This window comes from Leptonychotes weddellii, chromosome 10 (genome assembly GCF_054177405.1).
Source record: "Leptonychotes weddellii isolate Sample4059 chromosome 10, ASM5417740v2, whole genome shotgun sequence".
NCBI lineage: Eukaryota > Metazoa > Chordata > Mammalia > Carnivora > Phocidae > Leptonychotes > Leptonychotes weddellii.
In genome coordinates, this window is record NC_138378.1 from 91,639,693 (window position 1) to 91,664,051 (window position 24,359).

The following is a 24,359-nucleotide window of genomic DNA, read 5'->3' on the forward strand; positions in this document are numbered from 1 at the left end:
GGGTTAGCCTGGTGATGGGTATTGAGGAGCGCACATTCTGCATGGAGCACTGGGTATTATGCACAAGCAATGAATCATGGAACACTACATCTAAAACTAATGATGTAATGTATGGGGATTAACATAAGAATAAAAAAATTAAAAAAAAAAAGAGTATTTCTGTTAAGTAAACAGTATTGATTAAAAAGAAAAATATATTAGTGTTGGTTTATGAAAACACAATGGGAGATAGTGAATATGGTATACATTATCATTAAGGCCTTGTAGAGAAACAGGCAAAATAAGGAAGAGGAAACTGAAGAGTTTGTGTCTATGACACCACAAGACCAGAACACCCAGGAATGCAAATGAGCAGAAGGTCCAGATAAAATGGAATTTAGCAGGAACCACTGCCTGGTAACTCTGGCAACAGTGACAGGCGCTTGCTGCCACCATCCCCAGAAGAGGCACAGGCAGAAGAAGTGAACAGCGACTGGGGTCCAGCTCCTGGTGGTCTAGATGCTCATCGGAGCAGAGGAGCCTCGTAGGAGCCCGGGAAGATGGCACAGCATTAGGGAACTCCCTGAAGACTGCATGGTCAGGTGCTTGGCACTCACATTACCCCACAAGTCACAGTGGGGCTCGTGTCTACACCTTGATCATGAGGAAGGCCGTGTGGCCTGGGGAAAGCATCTGGCTAGTGAATCCACAACTTCAATGAGAAAGTGAGAGAATCAAGAAATAACTATCACCATGTCCAACATGTATCACCTCAACGAAAGATTGTTTGTCCCCCCTAGCGTTTCAGCACGGAGCCTCAGCAGTCTCACCAGCTAAAGTATTTCCAAATCTTTACTGTGCCTCGATCCCATAGCTTTCCCTTTAGCTTTGCTACACCCGTTGCATCTCCCGGTGACTGCCCCTGGCTAACACATGCCCCTCCCCGCGTGCTCTCCTTTCCTCGAAGGCACGGGCTGGCAGTCACACTGCCAGCCATCTGATGCCTCCCTTGCTACCAGCATGTTCGACAGTAGCAGCCTGGAGAAACGAAGGAGCAGTCTTACCCTGGTGCCTGGTTTGAGATGCAGCTGGACAAGATGATCAGTCTCATAGAGGAAATCCGTGGGAAGAGTGGTGGCTCTCCAATTCTGGTTCTCCAAAGTGGACTTGGCCAGAATAGTAGAAGCCTATTAATTAAAAACAAGTTTTTAGGCATTTTTTTTTGAGAGAGAGAAACTGAGAGAGCACACGTGAGGGGGGAGTGGGAGAGTGGCAGAGGGAGAGAAAGAGAGAAAGAATCCACACTGACCAGAGAGCCTGTTGCAGGGCTCCATCTCACAACCCTGAGATCATGTCCTGAGCCAAAATCAAGAGTCAGATGCCTAACTGACTGAACCACCCAGGTGCCCCTAGGCATCTTTAATAAGAATGGTCAAAACATATATATATTTTTAAGTAGCTCGGGAAGGATTTGGGCAGCACTAGTCTGTCAGAGTTCCCCGTCTATGTAAAAGAGTGATTTTGCTAGACATTATTCATATTCTAAACCTGATTCTATCTGCCATTGAGTTTAGGACTATTTCTCGATTCCTCTTGAGTTTGAGGGAGAATGAAACCATCCATCTACTCTAAAACTTAAATTTGTAATGAATTAAAAAAAAAATCACATCTGAAAAGAGTGAAAAGAACAATTTAAGAAAGCATAAATGCTAATAAATCTAGCACAAACCTTTGTTTTTTTAAAATACACATCAAAGTCAATATCATCATCAAAGTCAATTTCAAAATCTTTCTTTATACTCTTCTTTTTGTTCTCTGATTTGGAGGAAGCATCATCTGCAGAAATGAAGACAAATGTCAACACTGTTCACCTCTGTGGACAATACTGTGTACCCATTTTGCAAGATCTTAACCGCAAAAATGTCGGCATTTTTGAGCATAACAGCATTAGGAAAAGCAAACCATACACCTAGTTTCATCCTTAACTTATAATTTGTGGTCTTGCTAACAAAACACAATTAAAAATACACTAATTAATCCCTTCTTTTCAAAGAGAGAATGCAAAACACATAATGCTGGCATGGCCCTTCAGAGTTCTAGAGTCCTGCCTTATAAGCCTGTGGTCATTCCCACGGATGGCCACTGTTCAAAGTCACGTGGATACTGGATGATCATCGACACTATCACTTAAAGTTCATACTTGGAAGTACATACATTCAAACTTAGAAGTACATACGTTTGAGTCGGGGTCTAAAGCGCCAGTGATCCGGGCCAGCCCACATCGACATGGTACGGGGACTAAAATAGGAATATTCTCCAGGTTTCATGGACAGAAGGGGGCACATGGTCCTAATGTCTCCATCCCCCAGGGGAATCATTTCTTCCCTGTAACACACATGAAATGTTTTTACATGACCAACTGTGTACATGTCAATATACATAACACAATCATGCCATTTACATGCAAAGCAGCATGTGATGAAATTGAAGACTCTACCTACCCACTTCTCCACAGATGAGCAGCATTTCTAAGAGTAAGTTCAATATAAATATTTCATCTTAATAATTCCTTAGTTTTTACGTCATCAAAGTGCTTTTCTCTTAATTCTATAACATTATGATCATAGCTATACAAGGTTTTAAAGTGCTTCATGAAATGCAAGTTTACTCATTTGAGAGACAAGAAAGAGCGGCAGAGAGAAAGTAAGTTGTTTTTGTTTTGTTTTTAAATTTTATTTATTTATTTGAGAGAAAGAGAGAGCACAAGAGAGAGGGTAGCAGCAGAGGGAGAAGCAGGGTCCCCGCTGAGGAGGGAGGCGCATGCGGGGCTCAATCTCGGGACTCCGGGATCATGACCTGAGCTGAAGGCAGACACTTTAACCGACTGAGCCACCCAGGGGCCCTGGAGATAAAGTAAGTTTTTATGTAAGACTGCCAGAGTCGGTAAAATGCCAGAGCTGGGAGTAGGACACAATTCTCTGAATCAGCCTCAAGATCTTTCTTTACACAAGGCTTCCTGCCATACAAGATGATAATCTCTCAGTCTTTCTTTACCATCCTTCCGTAAGCGAGGGCTCCAATAACACTTGTAGTGCCTACGAAAAGTGAACAGATGTTATTCTGATTTGTCCCCTAACTGATTTGGGGGTGGCACTTATAATCTGTTAAGCCACCTAGCTTTATTCTGTGCTGTGTGTGAAGAGTCTAACTGGCCAGTCCAGCATGGTAGTTGGGTTTGGTTTTTCAACCTTTCTGCAATGTCCTAGTATGTGCAGGTAGCTTTCTCCTAAGGCCTGATACGTCACAAAGTATATCAGTGCTGCTATACCGCCCTCTAAAGGTAAAGATAACAAGGAAACCTCAGACGCCGAGCAGCTTTTTATCTACACTGAGCCATATGTATACATCCTCTTTACAAAAAGCTTTGTGGAATAAGGTTAAAAAGCTTTAAAAGAGGACTTTGCTTTTATCTACAGAATCTCTACTTTAAAACCAGGAAACTGTATTTGTCTATTTATTGTATAATTAAAATTTAATTTTATTATTTTTTAAAGGTTTTTAAGTAATCCCTCCACCCAACGCGGGACTCGAACTTACAACCCCAAGATCAAGAGTCACATGCTCGGGCGCCTGAGTGGCTCAGTTGGTTAAGCGACTGCCTGCGGCTCAGGTCATGATCCCAGGACTTGTAACGGTGGGGGGAGGGGGGTCCTTGCTCAGGAGGGAGTCTGCTTCTCCCTCTGCCTGCCACTAACCCTGCTTGTGCTTGTGCGCACGCGCTCTAACAAATAAATAAATAAAATTTAAAAAAGAAAATGCACTAAAAGAGCTCATGATCCCGGAGTCCTGGGATCGAGTCCCACATCAGGCTCCCGGATCAGCGGGGAGCCTTCTTCTCCCTCTGACCCTCTCCCCTCTCATGCTGTTTCTCTCTCTCTCAAATAAATAAATAAATAAAATCTTAAAAAAAAAAAAAAAGAGTCACATGCTCTACCAACTGAGCCGGCCAGGCGCCCCTAAAATCTAATTTTAAAAATTAGAAGATATGAAAAAAATTCACATTTCTAGTATGTAGAATGCCTATATGTTACTAAGTAACAATTGTACTGCACTGTGAGCTCCAGAGGGAGAAAGAAGATGGCTTCAGTGGAATCTCTGCTCAATTCTCACAGATACTCTTCTCTTTTGGCAGTCAGGCTGTGAATTTATTGGGAACTTACAGGCAAAGCTATAAAGAGCTTGGCTCCCATTCCCTGAGAATCTCTGGGCCAGGGCGGCACTAAGGCCCTTGAGGCTTGAACTCCAGCCATTTTGTCTTGCAATACACAATGCTATGTGGCAGGTACCCTCTTGGTCCCAACTCCCCAACTCAACAACTAACCTACTTCCCAGTTCCTCAGTTTTCCATCAAACTGCCCCTCCATCAAACTTCTCTAATCCCCTCTGGGGGAACTATTTCTTCTACCTGCCCCTCAACCACAGGGCCCTTCCAAGTTAGCACCAGTTTAGCACATCACATTAATACCTGCAGGTTAAAGGTCTCCTCCCAGCTGGCTCCGTGAACATAGCAGAATGCCTCATTCCTGCATGCATGGAGCAGGCTGTGGTGTGGGCCTGGACCACAGACTAGGTCTTTAACCATAGCAAACACCTGTCCCGCAGAGACTGGCTACAGCACACACGGGCCACTGCTGCAGGAAGAAGCAATGCGCCCAAGCTGCCATGGGACATACAGCACTTTGTTAGGCCTGGCCTTGTTAATGTACGGTGTGCACAGTGGTCCAAGGGTTGCCATCCAGGGACTGGTAACATAGGGCACCCTACAGAACACTGGCATTTATGATTCAGCACTGCCCTACCCCACCTCGACCAAGAAAAGCCCTTAAAGACCTTTCAGTCCAGGGACGCCTGGGTGGCTCAGTCAGTTCAGCGTCTGCCTTCAGCTCAGGTCATGATCTCAGGGTCCTGGGATGGAGCCCCACGTTGGGCTCCTTGCTCAGCAGGGAGTCTGCTTCTCCCTCTGCCTGCCGCTAATCCTGCTTGTGCTTGTGCAAGCATGCGCTCTGACAAATAAATAAAATTTAAAAAAGAAAATGCACTAAAAGAGCTTATTCTCCCAACCTGCCTACCATTTCTCACTTTGTAGAAGACAGAATGGGCACAGGGACAAAACTGCAGGTATATCAATAGTACAGATCAGGAGAGGAAAGGAGGGTGCCAAAGGGCCTCGATGGTAGTTTTGCCTGAGGGGCCAAATGTTTAGCTGTCAACTTCTACTCAGATGTGAAGAGACATTATCAATCTAATCATTTCCCACACGAGCAGACAAGTTATCCTGGACAACTTCTAAGGTTTTACCCCATACTAAACCAGCTTGGCTGTCCCCTGTCCCAGGAATGCGAAATTGTTACAGGCACAGGAGTTAACAGAGGGGCTGTTCACCGTGGTCTTATGGAATCTCCTACACCCAAGCCTATTCACCACCTTTAGAGGCCCTTGGTGCCACAGGATTATGGGATCCTGCTTCCAAATTGTATTCAAAATTAAAACAGTACTCATCTCTTAAGTATATATAATAAAGGCCAACAAAGTTCTGATTTTCTTCTAGGTCTACTAGAGTAATAAAAAATTTAAATTGAGGGGCGCCTGGGTGGCTCAGTCGTTAAGCGTCTGCCGTCGGCTCAGGTCATGATCCTGGGGTCCTGGGATCGAGTCTCACATCGGGCTCCCTGCTTGGCGGGAAGCCTGCTTCTCCCTCTCTCACCCCCTCTGCTTGTGTTCCCTCTCTCGCTGTGCCTCTCTCTGTCAAATAAATAAATAAAAAAATCTTAAAAAAAAAAAAAAAAGGAGTGATAACCAGATATTTAAAAAAAAAATTTTAATTGCTGAAGACCCAATTCTACCACCTTTCCTCCTGCCCAACATGCTTGGTTTTATCTGCTTATTTAGTTTCCCCTGCTTTGCTTGTCCCTGGTCTGCCTATCTGGTTAGCCCAACACTGCCCAGCCCCTCCTCTTTGCGTGACCTTTCAGGCAGGGGCCACTTTGTTTCTGTAATCAACATAAGCCTGTTGCTGTCTATACCTGATCTGGAGTGATATAGCCAAAAGCCAGACTACACATCGTGCGGAGAAAGCACGCTCCATGCTACCAAAATGCAAGTGGTAACAACAGCCACCACCAAAGTCGCTACTATATTCCAGGTATTTTTCTCCAGCACTTTACATATCTTAATTTTATCCTTACAAACTCCTGCAATGTCACCAATAGGTGGCTGAGCCACCACCATTCACAGGTGAGTATGATTCCACCGTGAGTCAGAATGGCTCTGCCTGCGAGGACAACGTGGCCAGCACACCAGGCTAGCTAATCTCGGAGATGAAATGAGACTCTCCCAGCAGGAAATCTGTTAAGAACCAATAGAAAGTTCGTCTGGGGGGCGCCTGGGTGGCTCAGTCGTTAAGCGTCTGCCTTCGGCTCAGGTCATGATCCCGGGGTCCTTGGATCGAGCCCCACATCGGGCTCCCTGCTCGGCGGGAAGCCTGCTTCTCCCTCTCCCACTCCCCCTGCTTGTGTTCCCTCTCTCGCTGTGTCTCTCTGTCAAATAAATAAATAAAATCTTTAAAAAAAAAAAAAAAAAATAGAAAGTTCGTCTGGGAACCTCTTCCGTGGCCCTGAGAACCTTACGGGCAGCTTTGAGCGTGGCAGGGCTCCTTCCAGCTCCTGAATTCAGTGTGATCCCCGGCGACACTGTGCTCAGGTTCATCGTTCGCATCAAAGTCGTCCTCCACGGGCCCATCAGGGAAGTCCTCGCAGTCACTCTCCTCTACCTCGGCGTTGACGTCAAACACCTGCTCATTTTTCTTGAACTTGTCTACCAGGGCAGAGACAGACTGGAGAGGACAAAGAGAGGGTCCTCTAGTTCTACCCATCCCTGCAGCCACCCCAGGCACCGCTGGGGTCACAGCTTGCCTGGATGTGCCTTCTCAGCCCTAAGTCCCAGGTTCCAGCTTCTCCTCCCCCCTCCCCTCCCCAGAGTCAAGGTTCTCACAAGAGTAAAGCGCTGAGGAAGTTTATATTGTGCAGCACAGGATGAAGCTGTATTGTCATTAGGCACATTTCATAAAACATGAAACAGGAATCTGCATCCATTAACCAAATGTTTAGAGAAAACAGTTTTCCATGGAGACCATCTATTCTGGAAGTGATAGTAAGTAGGCTAAAGGGGGCCATGCTAAAAATATACAGAGAAAAGCTTTACACATGACAGTTTCTCAGGAAACTCTGTGCCAAGGGACTCAACCCCGAAGAGCAGGAAATTCCTTGAGCCTGACAGCAGCCTGAGACCAAAGGCCTGGAATTAACCGTGTTCAAGGGGATAGCCGATTAAAAAAAAATGTGCACCCAGGAAAGACAGGGCTGCCTCACCCTCCATTCCTACCCCCCGGGTTTTAGTCCCTACAGAAGTGCCAAGGGAAATATTTTCTGTACTCCTGGCTAAATAAAAATGATGCCATGGTTTTGGTTCTCACTGGGCAGAACTTGTCTTGGGCCATGTCACTGAAACCACGAGCAGCTGGACCAATGCCCAGAGCCCTCAGAAGTCTAAAAGTTGAACTCACCTCATTATGTGTCTCACTGTCCCATTTCGTGAACTGGAACCCGGCCAGGGAGGGGCAGATCTGGCCGTCCTCCACACACTGCTGCATGGGTGCTGGAGAAGACAGGAGATGGCAGAAGAGTACGGAGGGAGCAACCCCCCACACTCAGAGTGACCAGGGCAGCATGATGGAAAGGCTCAGTCACCCCGTTCTGTGGCAGAGGCTGGCTCGTGGCCAAGCTCCAGGTCATAGACTTCTGTCCAGGGAGACAACATATACCCACTCTAGAGGTAGGCTCCACACTGGCACTCCAAGAATTAGTAAAACATTAGGGCAGAGCCTGAAGCACAGACATTTGACTCTGAAATGGACTCCGTGCCCTATGCTGGAGTTGGGAAATCAAAAACCCTTCCTTAAAGTGTACTAACCGCACAACCAATCACGCAGTGTTACTTATTTTAGTCCTAAACTAAACTGGCTACCTCACAGAATTAAGGTCCCAGTTGAGAGCATAAACTTCAAAAAGAGACTGTTAGCACAAATACTTGCACTAAGAATTTAGACAAGAACGGAAAGGAGGAAAGTAGGCTCTGTAACATCTGCGTAGTCCCGCAGGCAGAGAGGGTCAACTTCACGCAACACACGAAAATGACGCACACAAGTGCAGCTCCCGTATTCCGGCGCCTGGCCTTCCCGCCACCCATGGGGGTCACAACATTCTCAGACGATCCCCCAAGGGGTGTGGAGGGTAGGATGGGCGGGGGAATAAAATCCTTGCCAGGCCAGTAAAAGGGGCTGACAAAAGGACAGGTCCAGGGGCACCTGGGTGGCTCAGTCAGTTAAGTGGCTGCCTTCAGCTCAGGTCATGATCTTAGGGTCCTGGGATGGAGCCCCGCAAGTCTGCTTGCCCCTGTGCCTGCCGCTCCCCCTGCTTATACTCGCTCGCTCTGACAAATAATAAATAAAATCTTTAAAAAAAAAAAAAAAAGTCCAGTCTCAGACCACCAAGGTAGAGTCTGAAAATAACTCACAATGCCCTCTCCTCCTCCGGACGCCCCGGATTGGTTAACAAATAAGAACAAGGCCTCTCTGGCTCAACAAAAGCCTATGAAAGCCCCTTGCCCAAGTCCAGACTCTGACATTCCTGGCTGGCCCTGGGCCCTAAAACATCACTGTGAGAGCTGGCTGCTAACAGGGGCGCGTGAGGGATGTGGCACATACGGACCAAGAGCAGTGGCAAGCGTTAGCTACTGCTGTTAGCCTCCGTGCCGCTGATGGGGACAGAAGGCCGTTTCTCCTAAGGGGATGCCCAGTGTGGCATTCCAGAGGAAACTTCTGGGTAATTTAAACAAGCAACATCACGATGGGCGTATTATGGAACCCATGGTTGTACGGAAACTTCTCTGATGACTGAAATGCTCTGGTGAAGCATTATGTGTACTCACCTTTTAAATCTGTCATTTCCACCCAGCCTAAATCTGGCAGCTCCAGGGGTTCTTCGGTGGACAGAGTCTGCACATCGGAAGGAAAGAGCAGCTCACTTCTATAGTCGTGGCAGTGGAGGGTCGAGAGAAACACCCCTGCTGTGCTGCACTCATCGAATGAGGCCGCCGTCTTCTGAAACATGGGATCGATCTGACCATACAAACAGAGAGAACCGACAAATTACAGGATGCAGCCAAAGCAAACAAAATCTCATTCACTGGACCCTGCTCATTCACAGCTCTATCTGCTGAACTGAAATATCTCTGCACGTGAAAGAAATAGGGGGAGGGCTTTCTAATTGATCAATAAAATCCCATCCTAGCAGATACCAATTGAAAAGGAAGCCTGTGTGTGGTCAGCTGAATAAATGTGCAGCGTTCAAGTACACAGTAAGTGGGAACGAGCTTCTACTGTGTCATTCTGTTTATAATCCACATGGACAGTACCCTTCTGCTGGTCTCTTTCCACAAGTCTCTGTTTTCAAATGGTTGAATGCTACCACCCCAAATTCTGTGGACTTAAAAAGCCTGTGTGATGGATCTGTTCACAAGATCCCATTATGACTCTGGGCAGAAATATTTGTATATTTGGAGAACACAACCAAGAGATTCAGGGGAAAGACAGGCAGAGTCAGCAGGACTAGATGGATGGGTAAAAGACGGGACAGGCTGTAAGAGGGCCCCATGGCTGGGGGAAGGAGCAGGAGTGGCACAGCCAGGTGATGGCAATCCCAAAAGCAGACCTGGGCACAGTGCACGAGAACAAGGACAGAGCAAGACACAGGCACGTGTGGCAAGAAGGCAGAAGCCGCCTGACTCCACCAGTGGCCCTGGGACGGGAAACACATTGGGTATTGGGTTCACAGGTCTCCTTTATTTCTCAGGACATAGCTACTGTGGAGAGAAGGGGCCTCAAGGAGAAAGACAGATGTGGCTTCTGGCTCTTTCCTGGCCCCCTTAGCTCTGAACCTGACCTCACCAGAACTGAGATTCTCCTCTCGCCTTCCCAATAAGCCCGTCTCAGAATCCTTCTAGCCCCAGAGTATCACATACATCACCTCCACGTTCTCCTTGTCTCCTGACCCTCAGGCAGTCAGTTACACAGCCTGGTGGGTCTCCCTCCTAGCACATCTCTACCATCTACCCCTTCCTTCTTCACCCCTGTTGCCACCAATACAACCCACGCCTGAGTTAATCCTTGTCTCTGGTCGCTCCCATTTCCTATCCTAAAAATACTAGTGTTGTTACTCCCATTCCCTTCCTCAAATGCCAACCACAGCACTGGCTTCCCACCTGAAGCGCCACACCCTGAGAGGTCCTATGTGCGTAGTTAGTGAAAACTCAGCATTTCAAAGAGTCAACACAGAAACTGTAACACTAAAATAAAGCTGAAAACACTAAGATAATTGTCCTCACTTTTGTCTAGAATTACATCATGCAATGTGAGAACAATGGTTCTTTCATATAAATTAGATCTCATTGACATTTTTGAGTTATTTGATGGGAAAATGAATTATTGGTGACTGCACAGTTTAGGTAGATGAACCTTTTGTCTTTTTTTTTTTTTTAAGTAATCTCTACACCCAGCGCGGGGCTTGAACTCATGACTCCAAGATCAAGCACTGCATGCTCTACAGACTGAGCCAGCCAGGCACCCAGGTAGGGGAACCTTTTGAAACAAGGGTCCACAGCAAGGAAGACAAACATTAAAAGGAGACCCTATATTCCCCACTTCTTTCTTGAAGGTTCTCTCCACCTACCAGCTCTAACTCATTCATTTTATATTATTTTTGTTTATTTTAAAGATTTTATTTATTTGTCAGAGAGACAGTGTGTGCACAACAAACTGCATGTTTCACCCTTGTGAGTAAATCCTGGCCTCTAGCAAACTTGTACACTGTCCAGCTCCTTAAAGAACCAGAACTTTCCTATTTCATGGCCTTTGCTTGTGCCTCTGCCCAGAATCACCTTCCTGGCAAGGTCCATCTGACAAATACCTACCTTGCCTATAAGGCCCAGTTCAAATTTCACCTCTTTCATAAACTCTGACCTCCACCCACTCTGATTTCCTATAGTATGTGCCTTGAACTTCCTTGCATTGTGCTCTCGTGGTATAAAGAACTGGAGCATAATCAGGTTGGAATCTCCTATGACAGCAAACATTTTGCACACACAGAGCTGTGTCCAAAACAGATCAGCTCATACACAAATAAGAATTCTCAACTTGCACCCACAGAGCATTTGCTTTCTCATTTCCACGCCATCTCCAAGAGAATACGGGTTCAAGAAATAGTTGAAATTTCAAATTCCAGGTTTCTGACAATCCTTTGTTCTTGTTTATCTTCCGAACTGGGCTTTGGGCTATTACAAGTTTACAGCAGCTTACAGAGCAAAAAAAGCTTTCTAGGATTGGGGTACTCGGTGTTTCTTCAAGACTAGTGGTTTCATTTGGCATAACCGTGGCTGACCGCCACAGGATGAGAGGGAGCAGCGCTGCCTGCCCTCTCGTTTTCTCTTTAGAACGATGGGAAAGGCTAGTTAGTACAAGCCTCCTCAGGATCCCCAGAATTGGGTCTATCTGGTTGGAAAAAAGATGATTGGAAACAGAATTTCCAATCATATTGTTGAACTGACATTTCACTTCAGAACCAGAAGCAGAGGCAAGAATGATAGTGAAATTAATACTCAGATTATCTAAGAAGGGGGAAAAACATGGAGAATTGGGGAGGTGAAAAGGAAGGTGGGAGAGAATTATATGGCTCCCCTTCAGATATATACAGATGTATACAACCTATTGCCATGGATAAAGCACTTTGCCAGGAATAGATTCACTACCACAAAACCCGTATGTGGATGGAACTAGTGTTAACCTCTTTCTACAGTTTAACAAAGTGAAATTCAGAGCCTTTTCCCAGGGCCACACAGCTAAGATAGCAGAACCAGGATCTGAAATTTATATCTGCTGCCTCCAAATCTGGTGCTGTCCAAGGTCAAGGCTGACATATGGATAAATACAACTCCCTCCCCACAAAGTACCTGCCACCCTTGTTTCCCCCCTCCCTCTCCAGCCTTGGCCTCAGTGTTCCCACCTCCACGCCCATCCACACACAGTCCTCACACCAGCACAGGCTGGAGCCACTAGGCAAGCCCAGAGCAGAACCACCCCATCACTCAGAGTGAACCCAGCAAGTCTCCTCATTCCTAGCCCCCTGCGTGCTCTGTCTCTACCAACTACCATCTGCCATGAGGCCACCAGGACTAATCTCATCATTGTCCTTGATTTAGTTTATTTATTAGTCACACATAAAAGACCCAGGACCCCCCAGAATTCTACATTTCCCAGGCTCCAAACCTCTTTGGCCCCCATCTCTCTCTCCTAACAATGGATATTTTCCCCCCAGGACCCTCTAGAAATTCCCTATATTCCCCAATTCTTTCTTGAAGGTTCTCTCCACCTACAAGCTCTAACTCATTTTACTTTTTGTTTGTTTATTTTAAAGCTTTTATTTATTTATTTGTCAGAGAGAAAGAGAGCGTGCACATAAGCAGGGGGAGTGGCAGGCAGAGAGAGAAGCAGGCTCCCCACTGAGCAAGAAGCCCAATGCAGGGCTCGATCCCAGGACCCTGGGATCATGACCTGAGCTGAAGGCACACACTTACCCGACTGAGCCACCCAGGCGCCCCTAACTCATTCATTTTAAATTGGGGACAATATCATTCTCAAGGAAGTGAAAACTGGTTTTGGGGGGAGGGTGAAAAAAAATCTTAGAAATTACAATGACTTGTGGTTCTCCAAGCCTCAACCCTACCTGATAAAATCTTATTCCACAACCATTCATTTCAAGGGCAGGGGGAAGGAAGAAAATATCTAAAAAGGCCCTGAAGGGGGAAGAAAATGACAAGAGGCTGAGGAGCACTGCTCTAATGGAACCCTGCCTGCCCGAGGACAGGGCTTCTGCACAGGCCAGCGCTGCAGCGCTCCGAACACTGGCCTAGATGTGGGAGAGGGGAGTTCCTTGTTCCTCATCACGACTTCCAGACTAGTCTCCCTCCTAAGTCCTACAACCCTCTGCTTTGAACACAGTAAGGTCAGACCTCACCAGCCTCTGCCCATCTGTGTTTCGCTCACCTTCCAATCCTCAGGTCTTCCCCCTTCTTGGAAGATTTTAATATTAGCTCTTGGCTTATTATTATTCTCCAACTTTACTGCTGTCCTAGTTTTCAGTGGTTTCATTATCCATATATTGATCCACCCAACACTCTGGCCTCTTAGTTCCTTGATATCCTCACCTTCAATGGTCTTGAGCTTCATCCTGAAAACCCAGGACTTCAAGAGATCCCAGCATGAATGCCACCCCAGGACTTCAAGAGATCCCTTGGCTGTTCTCTGAACTGAATCAGAACCATGACTACAGCCTCTCCATATGCTCAAACTCCAAGCGCCCCTGGCAACCACCTCCTACCTTTCCAGCCAACACCTTCTTGTCTCAAAGAAGTCTTTGACCCACCATGCCCTACAACGCACTGCTCACATGGCTTTTATGCTGTCTCTTACTCCCCTCTTTTCCTGGCCAAAGTCCCATAGGCAATGATTGTAAGCACTCCCTTGCACGTGCTCTTCACTCCAGTGCTCCTTTCTAGCTGTGTCACACTGACTCAGCAAAACACAATCCTACGTTCAATCCCACTTTCTGCCCACTTCATGCTCACACCCACACAGCTAACTAACCATGGCTGCAGAAACACACAAAGTTACGCTGACTGACCTCGCTTTAAATCCATCTGCCACGGTCCTCAAGTCAACCCTGAGGGCTGTCTGGCAAGCAAACTATACTTCCCCAGTCCATTCGCTCACCCACCCTCCTACTTTTTTCTCTCTTCAAACCTTTACCTTTCCTCCTCCACACTCAGTCAGTAGATGCTCTGGCTTCCTATTTCAAGGGGGGCACAACCAGAAGGGAATACGTGGAAGCTCCCACGTGTGCACACTCTCGTCCCATCCCTCACCAGCCATGGGTGTCCCTTAGCCAAGCTCTGCTGGTGCTGTCCCTTCCCTTCCCTTCTCACGTGCTCAAGGACTCCACTCGAGCAACTCTCCTCTCTTCTCCACTAGACTGTTGCTATCAACAAGTAAACATGCTATTAATCCTCCCATTAAAAAAGCAAAAAACAAGAAAACCCTCTAGACTTTACTTTCCCCTCCATTTGCCACCCATTACTCTGTTCCAATTTACAGCAAAACTCTTCAAAAGACCAGCCCATACTGCCTTCATTCCTCTCTTGCCATGTGATTGCCCCCATTATTATGAAAAATTTCAAGCTTACAAAAGTGTTGAAATAGTAATAAGAACCTCTGTGTAACTTTTACCTAGATTCCCCACTGCATATTAGCTTTCCCTCTCCACCCCCCGACCCGAAACCTTTTTGAAAGTAGATATGCTGACACTTTACCTCTCTGCCAGTTAAGCTATTGCCTCTCAGCCCCCAACCTACCTTCTATCAGCCTCTCTGTGATGCTGGCTCTGGGACCACATCTGGGCTTTGCCAGCCGCTCTCTGGTAGGCTCCACCAATAGGGGGCACTAGAGGGAGACTGCAAGGCTAGAAGGGACTTGCTTCTTTCTGTAGCCTTCCTGTTCCTGTCACCCAACAGGGCTTCTTCAGCCCAGATGCAGCAGGTCCTACCCTACTTGTAGCACTGAGTTCAAATTGCACTTTTTCTCACACTCACAGAACCAGCCTTATCATATGCTCCTCACAGACACCAGCACCAAGCAGCATGCCCTCCTCAGAGGTCTGGGTCCTGGGCGCACGAGCCCCTCTAAACTCAGGGACACTAGCGCCAGCCAGGCAGCACCCCTTCCCTGGAGGTCTGAGTTTCAGCTCCATAGGCTCTTCTCCAAGCTGACCAGCGGCCCCAGGCTGCCATTTTGGCATGGCTGATCACTATCTCCTCCCTGACACTTTCTCATTTGGGTGCCACACTCTCTTGGTTTTCCTACCTACTGGATGTTTCTTCTTTGGCTCTCTGAACTCTTAAGATTGGGGTATCCCAGGGCTCAGTCCTTTTTCCACAGACGCTCATTCCCTTGGTGATCAATTCCAGTCTCTCTTGACCTTAACTGCCATTTACAAATGTTGTGGAGGTGGGAGAAAGGAGTAATCTAGTCCACTGTTGGTGGGACAGTAGGCTGGTACAACCCGTTTTTGAGGGCAATGGAAATTCCATGACTCAATGTTCTTATGGATATAGTCTCAGAAGAGCACAAAGATAATATGTACAAGAACATTCACTGAGATACTGCTTTTAACAGCAACATTCTTAAAAAGCTTATACCAACACTGTTGCTTTAAATTAACTATGCTAAAGATAAATGAGGCCTCTGGCTTCCTTTAAGTAGAAATTCCTTAGGACCTGCCAGATCATAAAGCTGTTTAGAGCAAGGACTCTAGAGCCAAGCCACTTAGCTTCAAATCCTAGCTTACTTAACAAGCTGCATCATTTGGGGCAAGTTATTTAACAGCCTTGTACTTTGATAACCTCCTCAGAAAATATAACAAGGATGTTCTGAGGATTAATTGAGGTCACACAGCTCACAGACTTAGGGCAGCACAGGGCGCCCAGTAAATGCACAAAAAATGTTAGCTCTCATCATCTCTGCTGCATGTTCCTGGAAAGAAAATTAATGGTTTAATTGATCAGAGTCCTCAGTAACGTGCCATCTCTTTCTACTCAATCATCCTAAAATATTGTGGGAAAAGCAGGAACTTACACCCTAGAGTCTTAATGTGAAGCTAAGGGAAGATAATGCGGATGCCACTTATATATTTGACTCCCATGAGGCCCAAGCAGGCACATACCAATAAGGCAGGCGTGGCCCTGCCAAGTGTCAGCTGCTGAGGCTCTGAATTAGTCAGAGACCACACTGCACACCGTTCCTCACCTCACACTTCCGATCTGCTTCGGAGACATTGAGGTTGTTTACATTCTGCTCGATGGTTTTGTAGGAGTGTTTCTTCTTTGGCTTTTGAGCCTTTTTGGTTGTTCCTGTTTCAGTAGCACTTCCATCTGAAAGAAGAAATAAGACTCAGTACTGCAAGGACTGCTTTGGGGCATGTAACTGAACTGACATTAACTCAAAAACTCTAAAGAGCGATTACAACTGAAACGGGCCATTCTTTCAAAGTAACAGGCACGGGGCGCCTGGGTGGCTCAGTTGGTTGGGCGACTGCCTTCGGCTCAGGTCATGATCCTGGAGTGCCGGGATCGAGTCCCGCATCGGGCTCCCTGCTCGGCAGGGAGTCTGCTTCTCCCTCTGGCCTTCCCCCCTCTCATGCTCTCTCTATCTCATTCTCTCTCTCAAATAAATAAATAAAATCTTAAAAAAAAACAACAACAACAAAGTAACAGGCACATCTCATCTGCAGCTTCAGGAGAAACCTGAAGTATTTGGCTTCTAATACAGGTCAATTTCTAAAGCACCCCCAAATGAGAAACTCTCCACTTGATGCTTACTCAATGTTGCCTAAATAAGATCTAAAAGGTCCTTCTCTTTTCCGAAGAAAAACAACTCTAGGGTCTAAGGATCTTCTCATAAACTATTCTGAAAACACTCATATCTTCAATCGAATCAGATTATTTCTTACGACTTCATTCATTCCAGTATACTACCCAAATAACTACCTGCTATGCCCTTAAGAAAGCCCCTTGAATCCAGATCCCAACCCATGTACCTGCATCATGGCTCTCTACTTCTTCCGGAGAGGGTGCGTCTTTGCCCAGCCCCCCAAGGACTCTGTAGACATCAGCATGGACCGCGTCCACGCGCACTGCATAGATCTTCGTGCTGGCGTCCAGAGTGCCAGCAGCCACCTAGTCCAACAAACAGAGCTCTGCTCACCGGACACATAAAAAGGAACCGCTGAACAGGCAAAACACAGCAAGCTTCATAAAATATTGACTTGCTCTTAAGAAAAAAATGACAAAGATTCCCCTACGACTGATACGGAATAAACAAAATACAGCAGAAAGCTATCTTCTCCGTATTTCATCAGTTTAGGAAAGAAAGGAAAGAAGCTAATAAAATGTCTCACACAAGGAAGGTTCTCGTGTATTTGCAGAATTCAGTGATGGTGCTGTGCCCAATATTAGAAATAACCATCATTAAATTCAGATGCAAGAGAAGGTGAACAGCCTTCTTACTTTAAAGTTGGTCGGTTCGGTGTCTTTCTGTTTAAGAATCTCTGACATGAAATCAATCAAGTGCAAGCCAAAAGCATTCTTGGTCGTGATTTTCTGCAAACAGAAAAGTGCAGGAAGGTTTGTTATTGACAGCCTCGGCTCATGTAAATAATGCAACTCTAATAGAGGAAGCTACGTTTTTACATGGTAACAGCCCACATCTCACCACACGTATCAATTCCCATAAATACTTGGTGACACGGCCTAATCCATACACATAGTTCCTTATTCTCAAGAACTAGAGAGTGACAGCACACCCCTTGAGTTTTCACCGTGTGCAGACCCTGTTCTAAGCACTGCACACAAAGGGACTCAGTCACACTCAGAACAACTCTATGAGACAGGGACTATTCACATTCTCGTTTTACGGAGGAAGGCCTTGCAGCAGAGTGGTCAGGTGACTTGCCAAGGCTATAGAACTTGTGAACGGCAGAGACTGGGTTCCAACACAGGCTGGCTTCAGAACTCACATTATTAACCCCTAAGCAACACTCCCTCTGTAGATATGCTGCAGGTTGCAGGCAACCTGCCAGAAAGAGCATCGAAGGCCCATAAAACACCGTAAAAGCATACTGACAAACATCAGCATTGAGAAGAGTCGCTGAGAGGGAAAGCACACAATTACCATCAATTGCGTGTTCTCCACAGAATCAAGAAGGCTAGACTTCCCTTGTGATCAAGTAGCAAAATCTTTACTGATAATTAGCAGATACTCACATTTTCAGTGGACAGCTTGATACAGGTGGAGTAATGTTCTGTAATCTGTGTGTTTGTAAACTTAGGAACCGTGGCTGAAGTGTCAATATTCCTAAATGAAAACCAAAACCAAAACCCTCTGTCAGGGATCCACTCTAACTTTTCAAAATCCAGGCCCAGAACCCACGAGGTATTGTGGAGATGCTGGGCGCACAGCACCCACGCCAGGGGGGCCACCCCGCGGGGGCAGCCCAGCGCGCACGCACCTACTGGACGGAGAGGCCAGCAGGTGAGGCGAGTCTGCGCTGAACTGGAGGTCCAGGACTCGGGAGCGCCGCCGCTGCAGCCGCTCCTTTTCGTCGTCATTCTGGGGAAAGTCTTCAAGGACGGGGGTGCCAGGAGTATTGAGAGGGGCCTTCCGGGGCAGAGACATGGAGAACACCCGTTCTGAAGGTGAGGAGGCGCTGTGGGGGTACCCACGGATTTCTGAAGAAAAGCAATTGATTATGGCTGACAGCGATGGAAGAGAACGCTTGCTCAGGAAACCTGCCACGGAATATTTCCTATGTCTAAAGTGGGGCTTGGGGGCTGTCATAGGGTGGAAGTTCACTGCACGTTTTCCACCAAGATCTTTTCCAACTCTAGTATTCCTCTATAGTTTAAGTTTCTTTGTCAGGGGATGGGTTTCTGATGCTTCCTTGCCAAATTAATGAGGGGTGCAATGAGGTCAAATTAGGGAAGGACTGAGAATCAATCATTGGATTTAACAACCTAGAGGTTATTGGTGACCTTGACAACAGTTTTCCTAGAGTAGCAGAGGCAGGAGAAAGTCAAATGGGCGTAGATTCCAGAGAAGAGAACGAACAGGAAGAAGAGAAATTGGAGACAGCAAATGGAGACAAGGTTTTCAAGGACTTACAGAAAAGGAAGGACAAAATTGGGAGGGAAGCAGTTGAAAGGGAAGTGAGGTTGAGAAATTAATTTTAAGATGGGAAAAACCCCAGCTTGGTAGAAAAATGAAGCAGAGATTGTATTAGTTTCCTATTGCTGCTATAACAAATTACCACAAATGTAGTGGTTTAAACCAATACAAATGTATTCTCTTGCAGTCCTAGAGTCAGTCTAAAATCGAGCTGTCACCAGGGCTGTGTTCTTTTTGGAGGCTTTAGGAAAGAATCTCTTTCCCTGCCCTTTTCAGCTTCTAGAGGCTGCCTGCTTTCTTCCCATCACTCCAACCTCTTGCTTCTTTTTTTTTTAAAAAGATTTTATTTATTTATTTGAGAGACAGAGAGAGACAGCAGGAACAGGGGCAGAGGGAGAGGGAGACGCAGACTCCCCACTGAGCAGGGAGCCCGATGTGGGGCTCAATCCCCAAGATCATGACCTGAGCCAAAGGCAGACACTTAACGGACTGAGCCACCCAGCCGCCCCTCAACCTCTTGCTTCTGTCATCACATCACCTTCTCTGACTCTGAACCTCTTGCATCCCTCTTATGAGGGCCACTGTGATTGCACTGGGCCCATCCAGATAATCCAAGATAGTCTCCCCATCTCAAGGTCCTTAACTTAATCATAGCTATAAAGTCCTTTTTACCATTTAAGATCCCATATTCACAGGTTCCAGACATCTCTGGCAAGGAGAGGGCATTATTCAGAGATCATGCAGAAGGGTAAATGTTGCTGAACAATACACTCAAGCAGGAAAAGGGGCTGCCTTTCCTGAGATCACTGAAAGCCCACCCACAGCAATAGGAAGGAAGCCAGACAACAGAGGCACAGATGCAGGTTGGGGAGCAGGTACAATGGTGTGCTTGTGGATGTTCCTTTTGGACTGCTTTTCTTAGTAAAATAAGAAGCCCATAAAAACCAAAAACTGAGTAGCTAAGGGTGAGGGCTGGGGAAGGAGGTACTGGAGATTTCGGGAGAGAAAGGAAGGTATGGAATAGTCATCTAGGAGAAGGTGAGTGGATGAACGAGGGGAATAAGCATGACTGCTGGGCAGCTTTAGGGTTCCCTTGAGATCACTGAGTGAACAGGGGCCAGGGCAGAGTAGGCAGAGTTGGAATTAATCAGGGTTGTGATTTTGTCAAGAAAGTATAAACAGGCTAGAAGAGGGCAAGGGGTTATGAGTGTATGAAAGGGAGTGATTATAGTGATTGACCATGAAATGTAAGCTAAGTAAGGAAGGGAACAAGGATACGAGAGACATTAGGGACAGAGAAAAGCAAAGAATATACATCTGCTGGGTCAAAAGATGGAGTTACTGGGCGCCTGGGTGGCTCAGTTGGTTAAGCGACTGCCTTCGGCTCAGGTCATGATCCTGGAGTCCCGGGATCGAGTCCCGCATCGGGCTCCCTGCTCAGCAGGGAGTCTGCTTCTCCCTCTGACCCTCCTGCCTCTCATGCTCTCTGTCTCTCATTCTCTCTCTCTCAAATAAATAAATAAATAAAATCTTTAAAAAAAAAAAAAGATGGAGTTACTGGAGTCAGGGAACAAGAATGAGTGAGTTGGAAAAATAGGAGTGGTACTGAGGAGTGGGGTGTTTAAAAGTGAGATGACAGAGTGGTGTAGATACTGATAATGACAAGGTCTAGGGTGTGACTATGGTAATGAGTGGCTATTGCCTATTTTGGTAGGGCAGGAAATAAGATCACTGGGAGAGAGATGAAGGAACTGAGAGACTTTGGGGGAATATTTCCAGATTTAAGAATCAAAAGGCTTGGCTTCAAACCCCAGGTCCATCGCTTACTAACTGGAGAATTTCTTTTTTTTTTTTTTACAGTCAACTCTACACCCAGTGTGGGGCTTGAACTCATGATTCTGAGTTCAAGAGTCGCATGCTCTACAGACCGAGCAGCCAGCCAGGCACCCCAGTAGCTGGAGAAATTTTAAGCAAGTAAATGCTCTAAGCATTTGCTCCTTTTCCTCCAAATGGAAATAAGAAAGCATGTCTCAGCTGGTTCTGAACTGGTGATATGAAAAAAATAACCACAATGTAACACATATTTTATAGGAACACATTAAAAATAAAGGGATATAGGGCGCCTGGGTGGCTCAGTCGGTTAAGCGACTGCCTTCGGCTCAGGTCATGATCCTGGAGTCCCGGGATCGAGTCCCGCATCGGGCTCCCTGCTCGGCGGGGAGTCTGCTTCTCCCTCTGATCCTCCCCCTCTCATGCTTTCTGTCTCCCATTCTCTCTCAGATAAATAAATAAAATCTTTAAAAAATAATAATAATAAAATAAAGGGATATAAGGGCACCCGGATGGCTCAGTTAGTTAAGTGTCTTGACTGTGGCTCAGGTCATGATCTTGGGGGTCCTGGGATCAAGCGGGAGTTGGGCTCCACACTCATCAGGGAGTCTGCTTGTCACTCTCCCTCTCCCCATGCCCCTCCCCCCCATGCTCTCTCTCTCTCTCATAAATAAAATCTTAAAAAAATAATAAAGTGATACACAATAAACACTAAACGGTTGCCCTTGCCCATGTAAGGGGAAGGGAACAGAAGTGGTGTATAGGGATAAAAGGAAATTTAAAAAAGACAAGAAAGAACTTCACGTGTTCCCCTGATAGCTCCCCGTAAGCTCAAGAGTATGGCTAACATACCTCTCAGCTGAGGTCAAAATAAAAGAAAAAGAAAGAAGAATGGAAAGGAAGGAGGCAAGAGACATTTTTAGAGACTGAATCAAGAGGACTTGTTACTATCTGGGTGAGGGCACTTCAAGAGGAGGGGAGTTGGACCTTGAGAGGAGACTTTAACAGAAACAGGAAGCACTGAAGGAGGAACTTGTCTAAAAGGAAAACTCAAGAGGGGATCAGAGGTCATGCTTCAATTCTTGGAATATTCCTTCTCTCACTTCTCTCATTTAGATGGTTACTGAGCTCAAAGACACCTTCTACATCTACTTCCTTCTCTCCCATTCATTTTTCAACCTGCTATGGTCTGGCTATCATCCCCACCACTTTATGAAAACTATCTTGACACAATCACCTACAACCTCTATGTTGCCAAACCCACTGGCTACTTTTCAGGCCTCATCTCTCTTGAGATTCAGCAGCATCTGAAACAGATGAGAACCCCTTCAAGTGCTTCTTGAAACACCCCTGGCTTCTATGACACCACCCTCTTCTGAGAGAGTTTTCAAGCTCTCCCTTCTCTGCCTAGCTCCTAAATGTTGGTCCTGAGTGTCTTCTCTACAGGTTCTTCCTAGGTTCTCACCTGTTCCCATGGTTTTATGATCTATATGATGATGATGTCCAAATTTATTTCTGAGTCTGTGGGCCACTTCCCTGAGTGGCCTGTATCACTCTCTGAGTGTCAAACTCTTATCCAAGTGTTTACTGACCCCTTCACCTGTCTCTTGCCTAAGTCATTTACCATGTCCAAAACAGAACTCTAAATTTTCAAACCTTTTACCAAGACCAAGGCCCTGCCTACCTCAGCAGCCTCACTCACTGTTCAGTCACGATGTTCTAGTTCTAGCCCAAGCCAGGCTCTTTCCTGCTTGTCCTTTTTTTTTTTTTTAAGATTTTATTTATTTGACAGAGAGAGACACAGTGAGAGAGGGAACACAAGCGGGGGAGTGGGAGAGGGAGAAGCAGGCTTCCCACGGAGCAGAGAGCCCGATGTGGGGCTCAATCCCAGGAACTTGGGACCATGAGCTGAGCCGAAGGCAGATGCTTAACAACTGAGCCACCAAGGCGCCCCCCTGCTTGCCCTTTTTTTGCACTTGCTCCTTCTGCCTAGAACACATTCCCCAGTCTGCTCTAAGATCTTCCTTGAATCCTCAACCTGAAGGGGCCCCTCCCCTCACTCTGTTGTTCTCAATCAGGGCACTCAGGCTCATCTGTAATTATTTCATTTGTTTATGGTTTCTCCAACTAGAATACAAGCTCCAAGTGATGCCTGGGTGGCTCAGTCGTTAAGCATCTGCCTTCGGCTCAGGACATGATCCCAGGGTCCTGGGATCGAGTCCCACATCGGGCTCCTTGCTCAGTGGGGAGCCTGCTTCTCCCTCTCATTCCCGCTCATGCTCTCTCTCAAATAAATAAATAAAATTAAAAAAAAAAAATACAAGCTCCAAAAGGCTGGGTCTTATCTGTTTTGTTCTTTACAGTATCTCTGCACCTGACAGTGGGTTTGGCCCAAAGGGAGCGCTCAATGCTTGTTCAATGAATGTACAAATAAGTGCATGCGTGTTAAGCATTCCGCAGTAAGCACAACGCTTTCATGGCCCTGAACTAACATGCATCCCAGGAAAACCACCTTTCAAGGGAGAGACATCCCGCACGGTGTAGGAGCCCACGGCAAAGGGACTGAAGAGTAGGGATCGCCCCACGCGCGCTCCCGACGCCGACCCGAGCCGCGTCCTGATTGGCGGGACACACCACCCCCTCCCCGCCTCCCGCCTCTTCCTCCCTGCGCCTGCCTCCCCCTTGGCCAGCGGGGCGCAAGGCCAACAACTAGGTCGAGAATATCCGTACCCCCACTCAGGTCCGCCCGCCGACCCTGCCCGCCCGGAGCACCGCTTCACGCCGACCCCTTCCCGCGGCGCCACCCACCCAGCCAGCCTCACCTGGGCAGGGAGGTCCCATTTTGCTCTCCTTCGCCGGAGCTGGTTTTAAATCGCGCGCCGAGAAGCCTTAGCGTCGTAACGGCCGCGGTGACGACTATCGTGGGCGGGGCCAGAAGCGCGCCTGCGCAGCTGCCCCAGTCCTCCGCTTGTAAAGGGGCGTCCGGAGCTGTGCGGGTGTGTGTCGTGTGGAACCGCGGGCTTCCCGCTCTGCTCCCGTGGGTAGACTGTAGAGGGTCCGTGGACCACCGTCCCCTGCCTCCTTTCGAGCGTTAGACGTGGAACTGGGCGCTGAGGACCCAGTGTGGAGCAGGACGGGAGAGGGCTCTGCTTTCACGCAATTTACTTTCTAATGGGAGGGAGGGCAGATTTCTAGGAAACAAGGTTAATTTCCCATAGCGACCTGTTCTGTAAGGGCAGAGGTAGAAGTGGAGGTAGAAAGTGAGGGATGGGGTGTGGGACGGAGGTGAGAAGGAGCCAAAAGCACAGTGAATGTTCCAGGCAGGCGAAGGACAGGTGCAAAATGTTTTATGTACATTTTTAAATAAAGGCCATCGTTTTTATTCAGATTCTTGTGAAGAGCTTCCTGGATATCTACTCCTCCCCCCCCACACACACACACCTCACCCCCACATACCCCACCACACCACAGAAAAGCTTACGGTGAGAAATGAGATGGACATAATTTGCCACCTCTCCATTCTGCTTCATCTGATCCCAAGAATTATTTTATTTTATTATTTGAGAGAGATAGAGGGAAGTGAGAGCACAGAGGGAGAGTGAGAGGA

General features: G+C 46.9%; 1 protein-coding gene across 1 annotated transcript in view; it reads right to left on the bottom strand.

Annotated features, from left to right (window-relative positions):
- NCAPH (non-SMC condensin I complex subunit H) overlaps positions 1-24,141 on the bottom strand; it is a 35,855-nt gene extending 11,714 nt beyond the window's left edge. Inside the window, exons 1-12 of the mRNA XM_031025600.2 lie at positions 23,575-24,141; positions 18,267-18,486; positions 18,022-18,112; positions 17,266-17,358; positions 16,797-16,935; positions 16,007-16,131; positions 9,025-9,214; positions 7,601-7,692; positions 6,666-6,871; positions 2,216-2,364; positions 1,709-1,815; positions 1,044-1,166 (exon numbers count right to left, since the gene is read on the bottom strand). Coding sequence (XP_030881460.2) covers positions 1,044-1,166; positions 1,709-1,815; positions 2,216-2,364; positions 6,666-6,871; positions 7,601-7,692; positions 9,025-9,214; positions 16,007-16,131; positions 16,797-16,935; positions 17,266-17,358; positions 18,022-18,112; positions 18,267-18,486; positions 23,575-23,593 — 1,554 coding nt within the window. The 5' untranslated portion in view covers positions 23,594-24,141. The remainder of the gene's footprint in view (positions 1-1,043; positions 1,167-1,708; positions 1,816-2,215; positions 2,365-6,665; positions 6,872-7,600; positions 7,693-9,024; positions 9,215-16,006; positions 16,132-16,796; positions 16,936-17,265; positions 17,359-18,021; positions 18,113-18,266; positions 18,487-23,574) is intronic.
- Positions 24,142-24,359: the final 218 nt, after the last annotated feature.